Source organism: Coenobita brevimanus, chromosome 62, assembly GCF_032717465.1.
Source record: "Coenobita brevimanus isolate Jiangsu-jjx chromosome 62, ASM3271746v2, whole genome shotgun sequence".
Classification (NCBI taxonomy): Eukaryota; Metazoa; Arthropoda; class Malacostraca; order Decapoda; family Coenobitidae; genus Coenobita; species Coenobita brevimanus.
The window spans coordinates 7,899,363-7,923,148 of record NC_137015.1 but is presented as its reverse complement, the minus strand read 5'-3'; the positions used below and the strand labels follow the sequence as shown (position 1 = coordinate 7,923,148).

The window sequence follows — 23,786 nt, the reverse complement described above, 5'->3', positions numbered from 1 at the left end:
TTCCAGAAGATGAGAACAAGTAGGGAAAAAAGAAAAAAGAAAAACTTCTTAGGAACTGCCTATTAAGGGAGTGAGTATTACTTGGAAACAGGCCAACCAAACCTGAACAGAAGCTCATCATGGGTTCAAAGACTCTCAGGCACTTCAGGAATACAAGACTTAAGACAGGAGGAAAAATCATGAGCACCAAGCAGCGAGAAAGCTCCACAAAGAAGAGCCAAGAAAACAAGGGATGGAAGGGAGATTGCACTAGTGAATACAAGACAAAGACAAAAGAGCTTGAGCACTAAGCGGTGAGAAAGCGCCACAAAAAAGAACCAAGAAAACAGGTGGATGAAAGGGAAATTGCACTTTTCATGAATGTAAATACTGAATAGCAGCTGAGCAACACCAGGCACAGGATTCAGTGGGCCTGACTGAGCATTGCATCAGCTGACCTGGAGAAGGTTTATGGGTTATGTGAGTATGTAGTCAATGAATTTCATCAAAAATTTATTTCTCTGCATTGTAGAAGGAGCCTGCAAACCCTCCTGTATATATAAATATACTATTTAATATATATATATATATATATATATATATATATATATAAAAATAAATATATATATAAATAAATATATATGTGTGTGTGTTTGTGTGTGTTTGTGTGTGTGTGTGTGTGTGTGTATGTATGTATGTATGTATATATTTACATTCATTCATCATCTAATCCAGTGTTGCCTCATGAGGAGTGTAGGAGCCCGGGGCAAGACAAGCTGGTCTTGACATTAAAGAGATGAGTGACCAACCTCACTCATCCCTGAGTGGCATTACGTGAGCAATAAACCCCAACCACCCATTGGATATGAACCTGCACTGGCTCAATCCTATTGGAGTACCTTAATTGCCCACTAAACCACCAGACACCATAATTTGATTATATGGTTACCACCCAGCGTATGAAATGGTTTCCTGGTGTACAGAAAATAATTTAGCTTATTGCTGAGTGTAGAGTCATCCGTAGACAGAAGGAAGAGGAAAGAATGAAGGAGCGGAAGACAGAAGAGGAAGGACGGAAAGAAAGAAGAGAAAAAGGCAGGGATCCGAGAACAGCACTTCATCAAGTGAGTGGATGATGAGCGACCCCACCAACCACTATACAGTATACCTGTGTGTATATATATATAGAGAGAGAGAGAGAGTATAAACCTCAATATAATGGACTTCAGTAGACCAGAATTTGCATTTATTGGAATGAAGGAACTACCAGACTAAATTCTCATATATCAGAAAAAGTCCAATAAAGCCAGAATTGGTCCAGACTGCCTGACCTTTTCAGCTCTGTTCTTGACAATAAGGTAAATAAAAGACATGTTTATTAGTGTACAGTGCAGTATAATTATATACAGTATATAATACCATTTTATTATTGTAGTGAATGAATAATACAGTACAGACCTGCAGTGGTAAAGAAAACAGTTTAAAACCTGTTGGTGCGATCCGGACTAATGTCTGGGTTAGCAGGGGGAAGTCCGGATGTCGCTTTTATCAGAATTTCGCTTTTTTCGGAATGGTTTGGGCACCAATTAGTCTGTTATAGTGAGGTTTTACTATATATATACTGTATTATATATATATATATATATATATATATATATATATATATATATATGTATATACTGTAAGCTTTCATCTTGTTTGGGGTATTATATTTGCTAAATTATCACTGTTACAGTGCAGAAGTTGATTTTGTCAGGTAATGGATTTGGTGGCACTGAAACAGACAAATAGCAAAAGAACATGATGGCACTCCAGAAATGGAGTTGTTGTTGTTGAGTAACTCTGGTCTCTTTGTCCTTGAAAGCAGTGAAAAGAAACAGGGAAGTGAGCATGGAAGTGAAAAAGTTACTACTGTACATGACAGTATCGTGATACCAACTCTAATGTATGGAAGTGAAGCTTGGACGTTGTTGGAAGGACACAAGTCAAGAGTGAGAGCAGTGGAAATGAGTTATTTAAGAGGAGCCTGTAGAGTCACATGGAGAGACAGGCTGACAAATGAGGATATAAAGGAGCGTTGTGGTGTGGATGTGGATGTGATAGGAACCGTTAGGAGGAATAGACTGAGGTGGTTTGGCCATGTGGAGAGGATGGAGGGTGAAAGACTGACGAAGAGAGTGTATGTGAGTGAGGTGGAGGGGGGAAGAGGGAGGGGGAGGCCGAGGATGAGATGGAGGGATGGGGTGGAGAGGTATATGAGAGAGGGGTGTGTGAGATGGGAGCGGGGCAGTGAAATGGTGGGGGACAGGGCGACATGGAGGCGATTTGTTTGTGGCCACCCCAAATGGGATTGAGGCATCTGGCAATAGATAGATAGATAGATAGATTATTATTATTATTATTATTATTATTATTATTATTATTATTCATCCAATCCTACATTGCCCCATGAGGAGTGTAGGAGCCTGGGGCAAGGCAAGTTGGTCCTGATATTTAAGATGAGAGTGACCAGCCACACTCATCCCCAAGTAGCATTATGTGAGCAATAAACCCCAACCATCCCTTGGATATAAACCTATTCAAGCTCAGTCCGATTAGAGCTTCTTAATTACCCACTAAACCAACAGGCACCATAATTTGGTTAAATGGTTACCATGCAGCATATTAATTGGTTTCCTAGTATACAGGAAACCATTTGGCTTGTTACTCAGTGTAGAGTCACCCATAGGCCAAAAGAAGAGGAAAGAATGAAGGAAAGAAAGGCAGAAGAGGAAGGAAGGAAAGGAGGAAGAGGGGAGAGGGCAGACACCCGAGAGCAGCACTATATCGAGTGAGTTATTACTATTATTATTATTATTATTATTTATTAATATTATTATTATTGCTCTAGAGTAGTGTGTGTGTGTAAGAAAGAAGTATTCATGAAAAGGTTATTATATGTGTATAATCACTGATAAATGCATAGTCCACAATACAGAGCAAAACTTAACTATTTATGCACTGTACTTTATATGAACACTTAAACAGCATTATAATAAAGCAACTGGCAATATGATGTTTTCGTTTCACATTACAATACTGTACTGTAGTAAATAATAATATTTTTATTTTCATGAATTTGTAAACTTCACTTGTGATGGAAAGATGATTTAGTTCAAGCCATAAAATAAGAGAATATAGGAGGGAGGCTGGTATGGTGAGAGGAGGACATGCTACTGAATAGAGCTAAAATTGCCTGCAGATCCTTATGTCATACCCACCCCTCATGGTAAACAGCATCAAGCAGTAGACAGATTGTTGTTGTTGTTATGGCCTTAGGCTCACCTGGATGTGAATCTGGAGGACTGGAGGAAACAGGCACTTCAGCCGAGTGCTCCCTGGGAACTTTAGTTGAAGTTACGTGGAAGGATAATTTGTTTTCTGTGTTGTTAAAATGAAGTGCATGAAGTGAGTGTGTTGTGTAAGTGGCTACATTACAGTTAGGGCATAGTGAATTGTTTGTGAGTTATATTTTTTGAGAAGTGGATGAGGAGAGATATGACAGGGAAATCACTGAGGAGGTAGAAGGCCGTTTTCACACAAATGACCTTTGACCCACCTACCAAGCCCTGAAGGACTTCCACTCCAGAAGCACATCTCAGGTTAACTCTGTTCGGACAGCAGATGGACGGCTCGTGCTGGGGGCGTGTGAGTATAGAGCTTATTAGGCTGAGTACATTGAGCAGCTGTATATGGCTGAACCTCTCAGTGGAGAACTTCCATTGGCTGGTGTACAACCATTGACTGCTGTCCCACCAATTGATGAAGCCGTGCCTTCTCTAGATGAAATCAAGAAGGCAGTGACTGGGTTGAAAAGTGGTAGAACAGCTGGTGTTTGTGATGTCCTAGGAGGATTGATCAAAGCCGGGGCAGAGCCATGATCAGGGGGTTACATGCAGTCATAGAAGCCATTTGGCAGACTGGTATCATTCCTCCAGACTGGACAAAGGACATGGTCACCCCTATCTGGAAAGGAAAAGGAGATCAGAGTGACTGTAGTAACTACCTAAGTATTACAGTGTTCAGTGTGCCAGGCAGAGTTCTTGCTCACATTCTCCTGATGCGTATCCAGGACCATTTGCTAAAGTTTCAGAGGCCTGAGCAATCCAGATTCAAGCCCAAGAAGTCTACTGTTGATCGTATCCTAGATCTTTGAGTTCTTGTGGAATGCCGTCTTGAGTTTCGACAAGGTCTGCTAGCAGCTTATATGGATCTCAAGAAGGTGTTTGACTCCGTAAATCGGGAGGTACTATGGGAACTTCTGCAACTCTGTGGGATCCCTGCAGGGATAATATGACTGATTTCTGGCTTGTACTCTAATGCTGAGAGTGCAGTCAAGTGTGGGCGGGGGGGGGGGGGATCCGACTTCTTCCTTGTAAGTTCTGGTGTAAGACAGGGATGTGTCCTTGCCCCCACACTTTTCAACACATGTATGGATTGGGTACTGAACCAGCTGTGAGTCGAAGTCACCATGGGGTATCAGTTGGCAGTTTCAGGGTTGCTGACCTTGACTTTGCTGATGCTGCGGTTATCCAAGTGGAGTCTGGTGATATTACAGAGTGCCCTCGAAGAATTTCACGAGACTGCATAACCACTGGGATTAAAGGTATTTGGTGGCTTGTTGCATAACCACTGGGATTAAAGGTATTTGGTGGCTTGTTGGGTGAAGCAGTTCAGTCTGCCCAAGCATGTGGTAAGGATATAAAGGTCATGGAAAGATTTGCTTCTCATGGTAGTGTGGTCTATAACAACAGTAGATCAGACAGTGAGATTTCTCATCTCATTGGTCTGGCCTATGGGGTTATGGATTCACTCAGTTCAGGTATTTGGCGCTGTTGTTATTTGTGTAGAAGGACAAAAGTTCGCATCTTCAGGGCGCTGGTGCCCTGTCTTACTTTATTGCTGTCAGAAATGGACATAAACAGTGACTTGAAGTGGCGAATTGACTTCTTTGTTACTAAGTGTCTTTACAGGATCATGGGATATCGCTGGTACAACTGGATGCATAACAAGCGACTATTCCATGAGACTGAATTGAGGCCTATTTCCAACATAATACATCAACGCCAATTCCAGCTGTTTGGGGATGTGGCCTGCTTTCCTGGGGCTGATCTTGCTCACAGGGTGATCTCTGAACAAGTTAACCTGGGGTGGAGGAGGCCAAAGGGATGGCCATATAACTCATGACTGGAGCAGATCGATCACTTCTGTCGGAAGATACTTAGAGGGGAAAGAGTCACTGCCTGGAGGGTTGCACAAAGGGACCTGCGTGGGTGGAGTTGGAGGGTTAGTGAGGCTGTGTGTTCCACAGCATTTGCCCCTTCTTGATTGATATATATATACTGTGTTGTTATTACTGTATGGTGAAATGGACATTTGTGACTGAACATAATTAATTGTCTTTAGCAGCCTTCAAACCATTCATTTGGTAATAGGGATAAGCCAATAACCTTTGCCTGTTGTCAGAAATGGTTTTCATGGGGAATGGTTTGATAAATGTAAGTTTGTCCTCTTAATAGAAATCAACCTTAAATTTAGGGTATACCATAGTAGTTCAAACCAGGTGAAACATTGAATATTGAGTAAGTTCATTAGAATGTGTAATGATAGAGTGCTCAGATTGTTGGTAGAGCATTGCAGCACCAACAGGATAGTTGAGTGTGTGTGTGTGTGTGTATATATATATATATACACACCTGTATATATATATATATACACCTGTATATATATATATATATATATATATATATATATATATATATATATATATATATATATATATATGAAGTTAGTAGGGGAGTGAAAGATAAAAATGGTAAATTACTATAGCCGCGGCGCCCGACTCTGAGTTTGTTATTATCGTGTCCTGGCAAGCTATCATTCAAAAGTGTGTCTGATTTTGTGTATAATATGAGACACATGTGATTCATGTATAATATATTCGTGTATAATAATCTTCTTGTATAATATATTTGTGCATAACAATGTGATTCGTGTATAATGTGATACGAAATTGGATGCACTTTTGAATGATAGGTTGCCAGGGTACAATAACGACAACCTCAGAGTTGCGTGCCGCGACTATAGTTGAGAAGGGAGGAAAAGTGAGCAGATGGAGAGAACACTTTCATGAATTGTTGAACATAGAGAATGCAGGTAATGCAAATATAAGTGGCTGGGGAATGGCTGGGAGAAGGAGGGAGGTGAGAAGACAGGAAGAAATCAGTAGGATGGAGGTTGTGGAAGCAATGAAGAAAGTCAAAATGGGGAAAGCCCCAGGAATTGATGGAGTGTGTGGTGAAATGATGAAGCATGGGGGAGAGATAGTAGTGGAATGGATGTGGAAGATGTGCAGATTGGCCTGGGAAGAAGGTAAAGTCCTGAATGATTGTAAGTCAGGTATAATTATTCCCTTGTACAAAGGGAAAGGGGAAAAAGAAGTGTGTGGTAATGATAGGGGCATTTGTCTTCTCAGTGTAATAGGAAAAGTATACGGTAGGATACTGATTGATAGAGTTAGGGAAATAACAGAGGAAATATTTGGAGAAGAAGAGGGAGGCTTTAGGAAGGAAAGAGGTTGTGTAGATCAGATATTCATTCTTAGATCTTTAGTGGAAAAGTGTCTAGAGAAGGGAAAGAAGTTATGTGCGGCCTTCATGGATTTGGAGAAAGCATATGAGAGGGTGGATTGACAAGGATCGTGGAAAGTATTAAGAATATATGGAGTAGATGGGAAGTTGTTGAATACTGTGATGAGTATGTATAAGGGTGCTAAGGCTGTAGTGCATGTGGATAGTGAACTAAGTGAGTTTTTCTATTCGAAAGTTGGGTTGAAATAGGGATGTGTCATGTCTTCATGGTTATTCAATCTGTATATGGATGGGGTTATAAAAGAGATGCAAGGTAGGGCAATGGATGTTGGAGTGACCCTAATGAGGGAGGGCAGTGTTTGGAAACACCCCGTACTGTTGTTTGCAGATGATATTGTATTGTTTAGTGAAGATGAAGGGGAGCTGCAAGGCTTGGTGGATGAGACTGGGAGAGTGTGTAAGAAACGGAATCTAAAGGTGAATGTAGGGAAGAGTAAAGTTATGGTCTTTGAGAGAGGTGAAGCCAGTGAATGTACAGTGGGAGTGGATGATGAGGAAATGGAAAATGTGAGTACGTTTAAGAACTTGGGTAGTGTGATGAGTAAGGATGGAAGTTTGGAGGGTGAAGTGCTAACAACGAGGAAGAAAGGTTGCTGGTTCCTTGAAGACAGTGATAAGAAACAGGGAAGTGAGCATGGAAGTGAAAAAGTTATTACATGACAGTATTGTGATACCAGCTCTGACACATGGAAGTGAAGCTTGGACATTGTTGGAGGGACACAAGTCAAGAGTGAGAGCAGTGGAAATGAGTTATTTGAGAGGAGCCTGTGGAGTCACATGGAGAAACAGACTGACAAATGAGGAGGTGAAGGAGCATTGTGGTGTGGATTTGGATGTGATGGGAAGCATTAGGAGAAACACATTGAGGTGGTTTGGCCATGTGGAGAGGACGGAGAGTGAAAGACTGACGAAGTGAGTGTATGTGAGTGAGGTGGAGGGGGAGAGAGGGAGTGGAAGGCCAACAATGAGATGGAGGGATGGAGTGGAGAGGTATATGAGAAAGGGGGGTGTGAATTGGGAGCAGGGCAGTGAAATGGCGGGGGACAGGATGACGTGGAGGCGATTTATTGTGGCCACCCTGTATAAGGGATTAAGGCTTCTGGCAATATATATATATATATATATATATATATATATATATATATATATATATATATATATATATATATATACATATACTGTACTGTATATGCATATATATATATATATATATATATATATTGGAGAAACATACTGTATGTGCATACGTGTGGAAATTTTTTTAAGCTCCAGCAGGGAATCGAACCCGAGACCTCTAGATGAAAGTCAGGCACTGTTACCACTACCACAGGTGGCTTTGCTTTTATCACACCATGGTGTAGTTGTAACAGTAACAGTGCCCGACCACTGTCTAGAAGTCTCGGGTTCAATTCCCAGCTGGAGCGTAAAAACTTTTCATCTACATGTAGTGTGTGAATATATATACTGTGTATGTATACAGTATATATATATATACAGTGAAACCTTGATATAATGGACTTCAGTAGACCAGAATTCACTTTTACCGGACTCGAGGAGCTACCGGACTAAATTCTTATACTGTATATCAGAAAATGTCCAATAAAGCCAGATGCAGTCTGGACTGCCTGACCACTTCGGCTATGTTTACCACAATAAGGGAAATAAAAAACATGTTTAGCAGTGTACAGCACAGTATTATTATATTTATTATACCATTTGACTAATGTGGGAGGGGAGGTCCGGATGATGATATATATATATATATATATATATATATATATATATATATATATATATATATATATATATATATATATACAGTATATACAGTGGTCCCTGAATTAGCCGACATAATAGAGCCAAAGGCATGTCTGGCCGGTGGATCTGTGTAGATAATAGACTTCTCCTTGGCCTTCCTTTGTACATAGCCTAGCTTTGAAATCCATTTTGAAAGGCCTCTACAGTACGTCGAACAACACTTATTCCTGGTGTCTTACACTACTCTGTTTGGTCAAGCAGACCTGTAAACCACAGCCAAGCAAGTACTGTACCATGGTCAATCAGACCCATCGACCACAGACAAGCAGTCACCACTGCAGGGCCATATCCTGCAGTGACATGAAAAAACATGAAACAAAATGGTCCTGCGAGATGGAACTATTTGCTTGGCATAATTTCCACCTGGATGCAAGCATTTTGTTCAGATATGATGGTAGGTGGTGGTGACCATCATCCACTCACTTGATGTAGTGCTGCCTACTTTTTCCTTAGCATTTATCATTCTTTTTCTGTGCCTGCCCTTCTCTCTTCCTATTTCTCCTATCTTTCCTGTCACTTCTTATTGCTTTTCTTTCCTTTAGAGGTGGCTTTACATTGAGTGACAAGCCAGATGGTTTCCGGTAAGCCAAGAAACCATTTACAGCACTGGGTGGTAACCATATAACCAAACCATACGTGCTCCCTACATGTCAGCAAGTGGGTTGGTGGAGGGTTAGTGCCCCTCCCCATAAAACGAATAACTCAAAATTAAATGGCCACCCCTTATGGGATTATGGCTTGTGGCAGTAGGTAGATAGATAGATAGATTAATGTGGTGAAGGTATAACACAGTACAGTACTGCAGTGGTAGTGAAAACAGTTTAAAAACCGTTGGTGCAATCCGGACTAACGTTTGATGTATCAGAAAATGTCCGGATTAGCAGAGGGAATTTCGGATGTCGCATTTATTGGACTTTCGCTTTTTTCAGAATGGCATGGGCCCCAATTAGTCCGTTATAGAGAGGTCTTACTGTGTATATATATACTGTATATATATATATATATATATATATACTGTAAATGCAGATAAAACAAAAGTGATGATATCTAGGGTTGGTGGCGGTACTGTCAAAGACGAGGGAGAGTGGCCATGTGCAGTTTGCCACAAGGGCGTGGGAAGTAATTCCATCTTGTGCAGTGTGTGTGATAAATGGGTGCATAAGAGATGTAGTGGTATCAGAGGTAGACTGCGAGATAATGCTGATTTTATGTGTACGGCGTGCCGGGGTGAGCAGGTGGAGATCGTCAGACGTGAAAGGATTGAACTTGCTGGTGAATCTCTTGAGTGTGTGGAAGAGTTTTGTTATTTGGGAGACATGTTGTGTGCTGGAGGTGGGGCTGGAGCTAGCTCTGTGGCTAGGGTGAGAAGTGGTTGGAAGAAGTTCAGGGAGCTCTTGCCTCTCCTGACATTGAGAGGGCTCTCCCTACGTGCTAAGGGGTCTTTGTATGCAGCATGTGTTAGGAGTGTAATGCCGTATGGCAGTGAGACCTGGGCAGTGAAGGAGGAAGACATTCGCCGGCTCAGACGTACAGAAATGACAATGATTAGGTGGATGTGCAGTGCGTCCCTGCGTCCAAGGCCTGGAGGGGCTGGGTTTACAATGGAAGAGTTGAGAGGTAGGATGGGACTGGAGAGTATTGGTATTGTGATGAGGAGAGGTAGATTGAGGTGGTTTGGACATGTGGAGAGGATGGGGGATGATAATTGGGTGAGGAAGGTGAGAAGTGTTAATATTGGGGGTGGGGTTGTGAGGGGTAGACCGAGAAAGACATGGGACGAGGTCATTAAGTGTGACCTTAGGGTTAAGGGACTGAACAGGGAGGCTGCAATGGATCGTGCAGCGTGGAGAGCCGCCATTAGGTGACCAAGGCCGACACATGCAAGCATGTTGGAGCCTTTAAAAACGAAACGAAACAAAACTGTATATTGTTATGCAGCATGTTCTGAGTCCAACTTCTTGTCCTCAGAACACAGGCACGGACTTGAGTTCTTTTTCAGGACCGGGTCTAGAGCATGCAGCAAAGGAACAGGGCTCAAATACAGGCTAACCGCTCTTACACGTATATTACCACACAAAAGATACACAGTACATGTAACATAATACAAATCAATATCAACACATCAAGGATGGGAACAGACTAGGAGAGGTCAGGCAGGGTTGGGTAACAGCCAGGTGTGGAGCTAGAGACATAGGTCCCTGGCTGCATGGTGGATAGTCCGGTGTGGGCTGCTTGGCGACGTTGTGGGCGGCCCCATTTTGGTGGGGCCCTGGGGAGTGTGGTGGCCCTCGGGACTGGGGCCGAACAGGGCAAGCAGGCGCACGGCTCCGCGCCTGCCCTTAGAGGAAATGGGAGTCTCGCTGGGGGATCCGGGCTGGTCCTGGCTTGGAATCCTCAGGGCGTCCCTCAATGGCTGGGGGCTGTGGTCTCACCAGTATGGGGAAGCCGTCAGGATCTGCCTGCGGCCACTCTCACTCGGGGAGTTCGACAGCAGCTGGTGATGTCGAGGTGCCGGTTGTAGTGAGCATACTCCCAGGCTCACAATGGGGCCACTCCAGATGCACTCCACCAGGGACTCTGCTGGGGAGCAGTCTCCACCCCTAGGAGTGCAGGAGGAGTGAGAGGGGTGTCCTGCTCAGCCTCTGGAGGGGGTGAGGTGAGCAAGGGGTGCTGTCCTTGATGGGAGCCTCTGGGGAAGTGGACGAGGGAAGTCCAGTCGACGTTCCTTCTGCCTGGCAAGTCCAGTGGATGTTACCGTGGCTCTACTTGTCCCAGGGATGGCAGGTGGGGGAAGTCCGGTGGACGTTCCTCCTGCGGCAAGTCTGGTGGACATTACCACAGTCTTGCTCGCAGTGGAGGGATGCAGATGAGGGAAATCCATTGGATGTTCTCTCTATGGCAAGTCTGGTGGACGTTGCCACAGCTCTGCTTCCTTCCCTGGGATGACAGTTAAGGGAAGTCCAGTGGACATTCCTTCTGCGATAAGTCCGGTTACCGTATCCCTGCTCCTGGTGATGGGTGGCAGATGAGGGAAATCTGGTGGATGTTCCCCTTACGGCAAGTCCAGTGGATGTTGCTGCTGCTCTGCACCCTGTGGGGTCTGTAGGTGAGAGAAGTCCAGTGGATGTCATCGAGGGCCTACTGGGGACTGTGCAAGCATGAGTTCCACCCCGATGCTGCCGAGTGTCATCCTGGTTGGAGTGGAGTGCGACAGGGTGATGTACTCCCTGCTGGTTCTGTTAAGGGAAAGAGGGGCACATGGTAGCAAGGGACGTGGTCCTGTTTGGCTCGGGGCCCTTGCGTGCCTCCCTGTGGCCTCCTCCTTTAGGTGGGTATCTCGCCCTCCCCGGGGTCTCCTCCTGGGGTGGGTATCTCGCCCTCCCCGGGGTCTCCTCCTGGGGTGGGTATACAGTATATACTATATATATATACAGTATATATATATATATATATATATATATATATATATATATATATGTATGTATGTATGTACGCTTTGCCAAGCGTACCTATACCATATGTAGTATCAAATAATGTTTTATAAGCGCAGCAGACAAATGAGCAAGTTGCAAGTGAAAAAAAAAAAAAAGAGTACCCGTCATCTGTGAGCCAGGTAGACTAATAATACTATTAGGTGAAAACTTGACTCTTATGTATCCATCCTGGATGACTCACAATGCTGGTTGAGTGACGTGAACACATCTTTCATAAATAACTTTTCCTTCTCAATCAGTATTTTCTGAGTTTTGAGTTTTCGACACAGACACACACACACGCATACACAGATACATTTCGTATAAACATACTGACCATCGACTTCCAGTATCAGTTAATGCCGCTGCCAAGACCACCGAAACCAAACTCAGTAGAGAAGAAGAAGAGTAATGAGAGGGGGTGGTGGGGTATCGTAGTGGTGGGGGACCAGGGGGAGGTCAGACCATAACATTGTCACGTCAGCTAGAGGGAGGAAACATCTGTGAAGGACGTACTAGCTCCGGTACGTTGTGTATTTAAGCACCGTAGCATATTCGTCTGTAGTTTGATGACAACAAGGAAGTAAGATGCTAATGACTGTCAGATATAGGTGTTGTGATAATGGAGTAACTATTTAGGCGCGACAAGGTTTAGGGTTCCGTAAAGTGATTGGAGATATTATACTACGTTGTCAGCTAATATAGTGGCTTACAGATCCTTTTCTACCTTACAGCATTGCATTTATCATTTAGTACTACCAGGTATGCATCAGTTTATTGGCAGAGATAAGGTTTAGTGGTGTCTTTCTTAGAAACTAAATTGAACACTTATTTGTGATGGTGTTGATGGTAGTGTTTGTGTCAAGGTCTTCCACAGTCCTCATTAAAGTTTACACTAAATGCACACTTGAGGCAGTAGAAGGACCTTACCAGTTCAGTTCATATTCCCCCAGATTGTTTTTTGTATTTTTCTGACTTTCCGGGATGGTAAATTACCTTTTCTTGCTGAAAAATTTCCCACTTTTTATCATTACATTCCTTAAGCTGTACCTATGGTTGTTTGTTAATGGCATAATGGAAAAATCTTACTCAGTGTTTATACCGTAGGCCTACTCAAAGGTGAATTTTGCTTCCCAACTGGATGCTAGGTTAGATTAGATAAAATTACATTATTAGGTAGGCTACAGTTTAAATTATTAGATTAGATTAGGTATATGAGAGAGGGGTGTGAGTTGGGAGCAGGGCAGTGAAATGGCAGGGGACTGGGCGACATGGAGGCGATTTGTTTGTGGCCACCCGGTACGGGATTAAGGCGTCTGGAAATAGATAGATGGATTAGGTTGGAATAGTCCCTTCCTCCATTACACTGATGACTTCAATGAGTTGTTGCAGTGGAACATAGCTAAAAGTAAGGAAACAGATTTCACATGAAATGTTTACCACCCTTGAAATAACCAGAAAAATATAACAAACTGTCAAGAAGAAGAACTGATGGTATTATTTTACAAGTGCACAGGGATTTGGAATCTCAATTTTACTCTTACAGATATCTAAATCTCACCATTGCGAACATTTTGAACCCTAGAAACAACTTCCGCAAATGAATATTAACGCGAAAAAAGATTTTTGAAAATTTTCCGAAAAATTACTCTCTACATAGTCTGGCGATACGTGAGACCCATCGCGGCTCGTGCCTAATGCATTGTGGTCCTGTCTCGCGTGTGTCTACCATCACGTCACGGTTTACGTGACTTATGGGTGGGGCTAAAGCATGTGTCGACTGTTACGTCACGCGCTATCTGCTCATGCGTGAAGTTCAAACTGATACAACCGGCGTGCAGATTTGAATTTCAGATACGCTAGGGGCCCGCAGGATTTGAAAGTCAGTTCGTCTCCAGCCACGATCTGTGAAGCCTGCAAAATTACCGTAAGTACTTCAGGAGCTGTAAACTGGTGAGTAAAGGCATTATTTCATATTTACACCCGGTTAGGTTAGGTTAGGTTAGATGAGGTTTGGTTAATGTCAGGGGGGGTCTGGGGGGCCAAGCCCCTAAGTTGGAAAGCATGGCCAGGGCTGGGGGGTCTGGGGGGCCAAGCCCCCCAATTAGCAAACACGGACTCCCTAAGAAGCTTAAAATTCCATTTTTCCGAAGGATTTTAGTGTTTTCGGTTTGAATTTAATAACAGTTTCAGTCAGAAATAATCGTTTTTGCGTGTTTTCCCCACCCAAAACCCCGCTTTCCCACAGGTCCCCCATTGTTCTTGGCATGGAAAAATAGAATTTTATGGCTTAGCTTAGTTTAGCTTAGGAGATAAAGGTTTGCTGGTGACAGCGGGCAGGCGATTGTTGGTGCAAGGCGGTGGGGAGTAGGCCAGACGGCCCGGTGCGCAGCGGCCTGGGTGGTGAAACCAATGTATTTCTGATGGTTTTTGATGTGCTGTGAATTATTCTGACCTTCATTTCTATCGCAGATCAATATATTATGTGATTTCCCCCACCCAAAAACCCTGGGTTCGCCCATCTCCCCCATTCTTTTGGGAGGAAGGGGGTGTGGAGGATATCTTGAAATATACTGATTTGCGGCAGAAATGAAGGTCAGATTCGTTCAAAACACATCAAAAACTATCAGAAATACCTTGGTTTCACCAAAAAAGACGTCCCTGTGCACTTGTAAAAAATTACCAAACTGATTTGGTAAGGTGCTTTTACTGCCTGAAATAAAGCACCAGCATATGTCATCCGAAGTTTACTATCATTGTCTTCATTTCGAGAGAAATGAAGTCACTGGATGTACAGTGAGGTTGTATGAGGAGGAAATGGAAAATGTAAGTGCATTTAAGAGGAGGAAATGGAAATGTAAGTGCATTTAAGTACTTGGGTAGTATGATGAGTAAGGATGGAAGTTTGGAGGATGAAGTGCTTGGAAGGGTACAGTGAGGAAGAAAGGTTGCTAGTTCTTTGAAAGCAGTGATAAGAAACAGGGAAACGAGCATGGAAGTAAAAAAGTCGCTGCATGATGGGATTGTGATACCAGCTCTGATGTATGGAAGTGAAGCTTGGACCATGTTGGAAGAACACAAGTCAAGAGTGAGGGCAGTGGAAATGAGTTACCAGTATTTGAGAGGAGCATGTTGGCTCCCTATATGTCAACAAGTGGGTTGGTGGAGGGTTTAGTGCCCCTCCCCGTAAAATAACTCAAAGTCAAATGGCCACCCCTTATGGGATTATGGCGTCTGGCAATAGATAGATAGGTAGATGTTGAGTTATATGGAGAGACAGACTGACATATGAGGAGGTGAATGGGCATTGTGGTGTGGATGTGAATATGATAGAAAGCATTAGGAGAAATACTTTGAGGTGGTTTGGTCATGTGGAGAGGATGGAGGGCAAGAAATTAACAAGGAGAATGTATGTGAGTGAGGTGGAGGGAGGGGGATGCTAAGGATGAAATGGAGGGATGGAGAGGTATATGAGAGAGGGGGGTGTAAGCTGGGAGCAGGACAGTGAAGTGACGGGGGACTGGGTGACATGGAGGCGATTTGTTTGTGGCCATCCCTTATGGGATTAGGGCATTTGGCAGTAGATAGATAGCCTACTGTACCAGTAGATAGATAGTCATCAACAGATCATATTTTTCAGTCCTCTGTTATTCCACAATAACTGTTGATGTAATTATAATAGTGTTTGATTCCTTGAATATAAATGACATCCATTTTCAGTTAAACTTTGTTGCTACTAGACAATATTATTACAGTTGTTTGGATTTGTTGCTACCAGGCAATACTGTTAGTTTGGATTTGTTGCTATCTATCTATTTATAACCCGACACCTTAATCCTGGAAAGGGTGTCCGCAGACAAACGCCTCCAAGTCGCTCTGTCACCCACCATTTGACTGCCCTCCCCCCCACTCACTCCTTCTTCCCTCATATGCCGTACCTCTGAACTCCATCCCTCCACCTCATCCTCAGTCTCCCCCTCCCTCTCCCTCCCTCCATTTCACCTACATACACCCTCTTAGTCTTTCATTCTCCATTCTCTCCACATGTCCAAACCACCACAGTGTATTTCTCCTAATTTTCTCAATCACATCCATATCCACCCCATAAAGTTTTTCACTTCTTCATTCATCAGCCTGTCCCTCCATGTCACTCCACTTGCTCCTTTCATGTAACTCATTTTCACTGCTCTCACTCTTGACTTGTTCCCCTCTAGCAGGGTCCACGCCTCGCGTCCATACGTCAGGGTAGGGATCACAGTACTATCATGCAGTGACTTCTTAACTTCCATACTCACCTCCGTATTTCTCATCACCGCTTTCAGTGAACCAACAACCTTCCTTCCTGGCTGTACCCTTTCAAGCACTTCATCCCCCAAACTTCCATCCTTACTCATCGCACTACCCAAGTACTTGAATACACTAACATCCTCCATGTCCTCACCATCCAACCTCACTGTGCATTCTGTGACTTCATTCCTCTCAAACACTCTAACTTTACTCTTGTTTACTTTAACTTTCAGATTCTTCTTACACACTGTCCCAAATTCATTCACCAAACCTTGCAACTCCCTTTCATCTTCACTCAGCAATACTGTATCATCAGCAAACAGCAACATCGGAATCTTCTACACTTTACCCTCATTCATCAGAGCCACCCCCACATCCACTGCCCTACCTTGCACCTCCTTTATAGCCCCATCCATGAATATATTAAACAGCCATGGAGACATCACACAACCCTGTTTCAGTCCCACATTTAGATCAAAGAACTCACTCAGCTCACCATCCACTCACCACGTAGCCCTAGCTCCCACGTACATGTGGTACTCTTCACAGCACTCAACAATTTCCCCTCCACTCCATATATTCTTAATACCTTCCACATACCTTGCCTGTCTACTCTGTCATATGCTTTCTCCAAGTCCATGAAGGCAGCATACACTTTCTTTCCCTTCTCTAGTTACTTCTCCACTGAATATCTTAGAACTAATATCTTTTCCCTTCCTAAATCCCCCATGTTCTTCTCCAACTAGCTCCTCCGTTATATGCCTAATCCTATCAATAAGTATTCTACCATATATTTTTCCAATCACACTAAGAAGGTAAATACCCCTATGGTTACCACGTACTTCTCTCTCCCCTTTTCCTTTGTATAAAGGAACAATTATATCTGATTTCCAGTCCTCTGGAACCCTTCCCTCTTCCCAAGCCAATCTACACAACTTCCATACCTACTCCACAACAATCTCACCCCCCATACTTCAGCATTTCACCACACACTCCATCAATTCCTGGGACCTTTCCCATCTTGATCTTCTTCATTGCTTCAACTACTTCCACCCTACTGATCTCTTCCTCCCTCCTCTCATCTCCTCTTCTCTCAGCCATTCCCCAGCCATTATACTCGCATTGCTCTCACTCTCTACATTCAACAAATCCTCAAAGTGCTCCTTCCATCTCCTCGTTTTCTCTCTCATCTCCACCATTAGTCTATTATTCCCATCTTTCACTCCCCTACTATTTCCCCTTCCACACTGTTTTACTTTTCTTTACCTCCTTCCAAAACAATTTCTTACTCTCCCTTCATTTCACAACCTAGGACAGACATCTTGTACTGAAGTAATTGATAGGGGATATATCTAACCCCCTTCAATTTTTTTTTTTTTTTTTTTTTTTTAATCCAAAATGGAATACAATAATCACAAACCCTGCCCTAGGCTAAATAAAATCACCAGGAGATAGTAAGGATGAAATGAAAATACAGTACAGTAACATCCCTGAGATCAAATTGGTAACAGTGCAGCAGGTGATTTCCACCTCTTGTCATCAGACATAAACCCTCACAAAGAGGATAGGGTGTGAAGTTTGAGTGGAATTGTATTAGAAGTTGTGAAGTATATTTGGTCCTCGTTCTGTTTTTTTTTTTTTTCATAGGTCCATAGTAAATTCTTCCACTGACAACTAAAATGTGCTGGAGAGGGAGGGATGCCTTTGTGTGGGGGCATTAATATAACCACCTGACCTCACTGCCCAGTTTTGCAAACATTCATTTCCCTGCCTATTCCCCCAAAAGGAGGATGATGGACTGCAGGAGCAAGGTAACTTCAGCCTGCAGTCCACATGGGTTCACATTTCAGATGAACAAGACGCTTCATCTGTTACTACCACTACGGTACTACCTTAAATATTGGTCAGGCAGTTAAAGTTGACAGTGCCATTGGGGGAGGCGGTGGCTCCATTGGCAGAGAGGCGGCCTGCAGTCCTACCGGACCCAGGTTCAAATCCCTGCTGGGGCAGGGAACAGTTTAAGGATTTGAATTTCATTAAAGCAGACTTTACTGATCTGCCAGAAGAGCCACCGACACGTCATAAACATACCCCCGCTAATATCAATACACCAGTCCTGTATGAGACAGCCCAAACATGTACTGTATTCTGTATGGACAGTGGGTGTTAGTGCCGAAGTGGTGACGTGGGAGTGTATTATATGTAGGAGGACTGCTGGGCCTCGAAAGCATGCTGTGAAGCCTATGCCTAGAGTCGGACACATTAAAAAAAAAAAAAAAAAAAAGTATGGATATAGTGTTCTATAGTTGTGATATATTGAAACACCTCCTAGACATATTATGAGGACTGACTGAATATTGTCAGATGCAAGTACGGTAATGGAATGCAAATCACCTGAAACTCCAGAAGTCTGAACTAACTTTCTGAATATCAGTTGTATTTTGAAAAAGAGAAAATAATGTAATGGGAAGTTGAAAGTTCACCCCATCTGTTGTGAAAATTGGAAATCGGATCCATGTTTTGTAGAGTACATTGGAATCCTTTGGACCTAATTTTTGCCTTCTTCGGATATAATCATCATGTCATTTACTCCTCACCTGGACAACCTGTAGAAGATTTAAAAATTAACCCAAATCAAATGCAACCCACCTAACTAATTGTGAAAGTCAGAAAGTTTAAGTATCCGAAATTACACCCAACTGTCATAGTCTAACAATGAAAGCCACATGCTTAGGAGCTAGCCTTGTCATTGCCTGGATGTACTTGGGCCATAATTTCAGCCTAATTTTAGCACACTTGTCACACTTAACATATTACACCTCGTGGGACTTCCTCAGACATGCACGGATCCCTCCCCCCCATCCCCTATTTTCTACAACTCGACTAAATACTGAAGCTTAGTCATCCTAGTTTCTTATGGTAAGCCACTAAGCAATAAGGGTGTTTCGCAATATCTCTTAGTTCTCAGAGATCCCCCCGCACCACCACCACCATTTTTTTCTGAAAGTAACTATATTTCACCTCACAACAGCTTCATGGGAAAAGCCACAGAGGTGTTCTTGATGTGCATTTGCCAATGAAAGTCTGTAGTTTTCAGATACCGGGTATGTTCTAAGTTATTTCCAGTACTGTACCCCTTCCATTAAGAGAGTGAACTTGTTAGAAGGAAATTGCAAATTAAATTTCCCGATATATAATGGTTAATATTAAAGAAGATGAACAGATACCAATCTTATATTGAAGAGGATTTAAAATGAACTGTAGTTATTACCATAAACTTTTAAAATGTTGATTTTGCCCTATCTCTCTCCAAGGTAAAAAAAGTTGCAGGTTCATTGAAAGCAATGATCAGGAATAGGAAAGTGAGCATGAAAATAAAAAAGTTGCTACGTGATAGCATTGTGCTACCCACTGTAACATATGAAAGTGAAGCTTGGACTTTGTTGGACAGACACCAGTCAAGAGTGAGAGTCGTGGATATGAGTTATTTAAGAGAAGCATTTGGAGTTACTGACAAATGAGGAAGTGAAGGAGCATTGTGGTGTGGATGTGGATGTGAGAGAAAACATTAGGAGAAATACAGAGGTGGTTGGCCACGTGGAGGGGATGAAGAATGAGAGACTGACAAGGAGCGTATATGTGAGCTGGATGGAGGAGGGGAGAGGGAGGGGGAGATTGAGAATGAGATGGAGGGATAGAGTGGAGAGGTATATGAGAGTGGGGATATAAGTTGGGGGGAGGGCAACGAATTGGTGGGGGCAGGGCGAGGTGGAAGAGACTTGTTTGGGGCCACCCCCTACGGGATTAAGGTGTCTGACTCTAGATGGATAGATAGACCTTCCAAAGATATCTCCAGTGGTAGCAAGGTTGATGATGTTGAGTCATTTAATTAGGAAAGCATCATTTCTGTGTCATCCCTTATATTCTTTATTGATTTTGTCATTTCAGCATGGTGGGCAATGATGCAGGAAGATAGCAATGGGGACTTTGAAATTGTGGATAAGAAGATGACGAGCCTACTTGTTTCAGGTATGGCATAATCCTGGCAGAGAATTACATTTTACTAAAGTTTGTGTTGATGCAATGGGTTAGTAATTTTACTTGCAATAGATAAAGGAACATTGATGCAATTTATGGGGATATATATACATTTTGTAATAACTGCAGTATGTTTACCTGGATCAGCCTTCTCCTCCCCCCTCCCCCGTCTGATAGTTACTTTTCAAGCTCCTCTTTAGCATTGCAGTCAACTCCCATAACCCTGAGATCCCTTTTCAGGACCTCATCCCAAATAACAAACAACAGTGTTTCTTTGATTTGGGTGCCAGTGCATGCTTCCACAGGATTTCTGGTGCCTCACATACTGTACAAACTTATGATACAGGATTTTCTTCATTGTATCATTATGCATTACAGCTGTGAAGACAATATCGTAAGTTAGCACTCAAGGCACCAGATATTCTGTGGAGGAATGCACTGGCAATTAAATCATCCTCATTATTTCATTATGCATTACATTTTAGGCCTGCAGTTGTGAGATGGGTTGGGGCCCCGCTAAGATAAGGGTGGTTTACGGTATGATATTATTACAATCTGTTGGAATGCATTACAGCTTAAAAAAAAATTGTGTTTAAAATAGCTATACTGTACATTTTGAAGTATTTTAACTCTATCAATATTTGTAGCAATACTAATCGAAAGAAGTTTAATTTCAACTGTGCCAGTAATTTTCACAACCTACTGTTATCACTTCCGTGACCAAGACATATATCAGCCGGGCCAAGAATATTAAATCACATCTTTAGACAACTTCAGTTTATGTGATTGGTGTGCTAACAGTATTTTAAGGTAGAATTCGTGTGTAGCCAACACAGGAACTGAGGAAGGGGTACAAATTGTTCATTTCTGGAGAATAAAGAAAGAAAATTGAGTCTTGGTGAAATGAAAATTAAAGTTATGGATATGAAAAAAGAGAGGTACTGTAATAAGTTGAGCAATAGTTTGTGTGCTTTCACCTGATGGAACCGAGTCACACCCACAACTTGAACACTACCAAGTCATGGTCACATGAAATTTGATGAACCTTAATTATGAGGTAAGAATGAGTCTCCATGGTCACTAGTCAAATTGATCCTCTCATATGAATATACTTAGCTATCAACTGAGCCTAAAGGGGTTAGGGACATTTTAGCTTTGAACAAATGCTCTATGATCATGTTAGTTATGGTTAGGTATATACATTACAGATTCTTCATTGTGGGAAAAAGAGGTTCTCAGAGATGAAGACTTTGAGATACCTCATGAATCTGATCCTGTTTGTTATACTGTATTTTACTCTTTGGTAGCTTTAGATGATTTTGTTCACATTTAAAGAGATTTTGATAATGAATTGTTAGATATGATCTCTGTTAGCTCCTTCAGCATGAGAAACATTTCCTAGCCTGTAAAGATTTTCTGGAAGTAACAAGAACAAACAAGAAAAGTCATCATCTGACTGAGAAGGTTAATGAGGAGAAATGAATAGGCAAGTTATTACAGTGCTGTAGTAACATACTACAGTACAATCATTGAAGGGAATAATGGCACAGTTTTCAGAATACTTTGGACAGGCTTGGCTCAGGTAATGTGTGCCAGATGTATGATCAGTGTCTGATTTGCCACAGAATAGTTTCATACTGTTTGAAAGACATCATATAGTCATGTCATGCAACTACTGATAGTATATAAGCAAGGTTGCATAGAATGGAAATTTAAAACTTTAAAACTTAAAACTGTACATTAGTTTTTCCAAGGATAATAGACATACAGTATTGTCTATGATTTTTGAGTTTTTCAATCTTCCTGTGTTGTAGCCAGTATTGCCATATGCTGCCAGGTTTGGCACATTTTGTCAAATCATACATATGATCAAAAAGTTGTCATTTTATTTACTTTTGTGATAAAAAATTGAAAGTGCCAGAATCAGCTGCATAATTGTCAAATATGAGTTAAGCACTTGATAACCCTGGGTGGCAGAGTTTTGGCAAACAAGCCAAATAATTAGTAAACAGTGCATTTGTTGATGTTCAGTAATTGTGCAATGTCTCGTGATCAAATGTTGCCACAAAGTCATTTCATGATGGTTTCCCTCTGAGCTATTCACATTTCTTGCCTTACCCAGTGGTGTTCCATTTTGCAGCTCTGATGTACTGGTAATCTCACATTTCCAATCTTTCCCTTAGGCTCATGGAAGCAGCAGGTTGACGGAGAAAATAACATATATTAAAATCTACAGTGAGATATCATAACTCTGTTTAATGCATTACAGGTATTTATATTCTTTTCAGAGTAACGGTTAACATTTGTGCAAGTCAGTCCCCTCATAATTGCTCCAGACATAATTCTTACATGTCCCTGAGCAAAAATAAAATTTGTCTTAAGGTTTCATTTCAGTATTTCCTAAAGTAGAGGCCATCCATGGAGTAATGCCGAACCTGCTATAATCAGTTAACCAAGAAAATGCAGGTTAGACAAGGGATATTTTTTTTTTACCCCCGGGCACTATGGGAGTTCCTTCAGGGAGCATTGTTATAAAAATGTTAACAGGCTGTCCATGGAGGAACCACCAAGTTGCCATATGTCCAGAATTCATTAATCTGACCTCCATTTTCTTGGTTTTGATTTTGTTGCGTTCAGCGTTACTCCGTGGAGCTCCTCAATTGTAACTAAGCATTTTCTTTTACAGAATTGAAGTTTAGAAGTGTTTTAGCATTGAGGAGCTGGTTTGTTGTTATTTAGCAATTTTAATTTCATCATGAATAAATAAGGTAATTAAAGCTATGGATAGTTCAGCATGGAGAGCCGCCATTAGGTGACCAAGGCCGACGCATGCAAGAGTGTTGGAGCCTTTAAAAAACGAAACAAAACGAATTAAAGCTGGCATTAATAGTTGCTGGATACGAATTTTAGAATGAAAATCGCTGGAGTTTGCTACACTACTTTGTATGATGACTTCCAAGAGAGATTGTGGATCTTGAAAAAGAGGTGATGGATAGAAGATATTTATGATTATTAAATTTTAAAATCAGCATTTAAAGAGAGAGAGAAGCACAGCAACTTAAAGGAATGGATAAAACTGCTGAAATATTGAATGTATTGCCTTGATTTCACAGTACAATACAGTTGGGCCCTGTTATATGAGTGGAATGTGTTAATGGAGGACTGCTTGGATAGTGGAAACTCGTTTAATGGATTTTTTTTTGTTTTTTTTATGTGAAACTCATATGATGAAATACAGTACATAACTTATGGTAAAAATAGGGTTTGCCTAACTAACCTTGTTTGCATCACTAAATTGGGTCAAAATTTCCCGTTCTTGTATTGTCGATTTCTTCTTTAGCGGATCCTTGTATAACGAAACCCACTTGTACAGAATACTGGTTTTGTTGTTACTGCTGTACCCCAGTTTGTCTGGCCAAGCAGGCCCATCATCCACAGGAAAGCAACTGCCTTCCTATGGCAGATTGCACCCCACCAGGGTTAGAACAGGATCTTCTATTTG

General features: G+C 42.1%; 1 protein-coding gene across 4 annotated transcripts in view; it reads left to right on the top strand.

The window, feature by feature from the left end:
- The first annotated feature begins 12,416 nt into the window (after positions 1-12,416).
- The window catches only part of LOC145404106 (protein PRRC1-like), an 83,949-nt gene continuing 72,579 nt past the window's right edge, over positions 12,417-23,786 (top strand). Inside the window, exons 1-2 of one of the 4 annotated variants that reach the window (XM_080275718.1) lie at positions 12,417-12,483; positions 20,195-20,275. In XM_080275718.1, the coding sequence (XP_080131844.1) occupies positions 20,206-20,275 (70 nt within the window). In that variant the 5' untranslated portion in view covers positions 12,417-12,483; positions 20,195-20,205. Of the gene's footprint in view, positions 12,484-13,256; positions 13,368-13,827; positions 13,887-18,031; positions 18,132-20,194; positions 20,276-23,786 lie in introns of those variants that run through there. The other 3 variants (XM_080275720.1, XM_080275719.1, XM_080275721.1) reach the window with 3 other exon arrangements.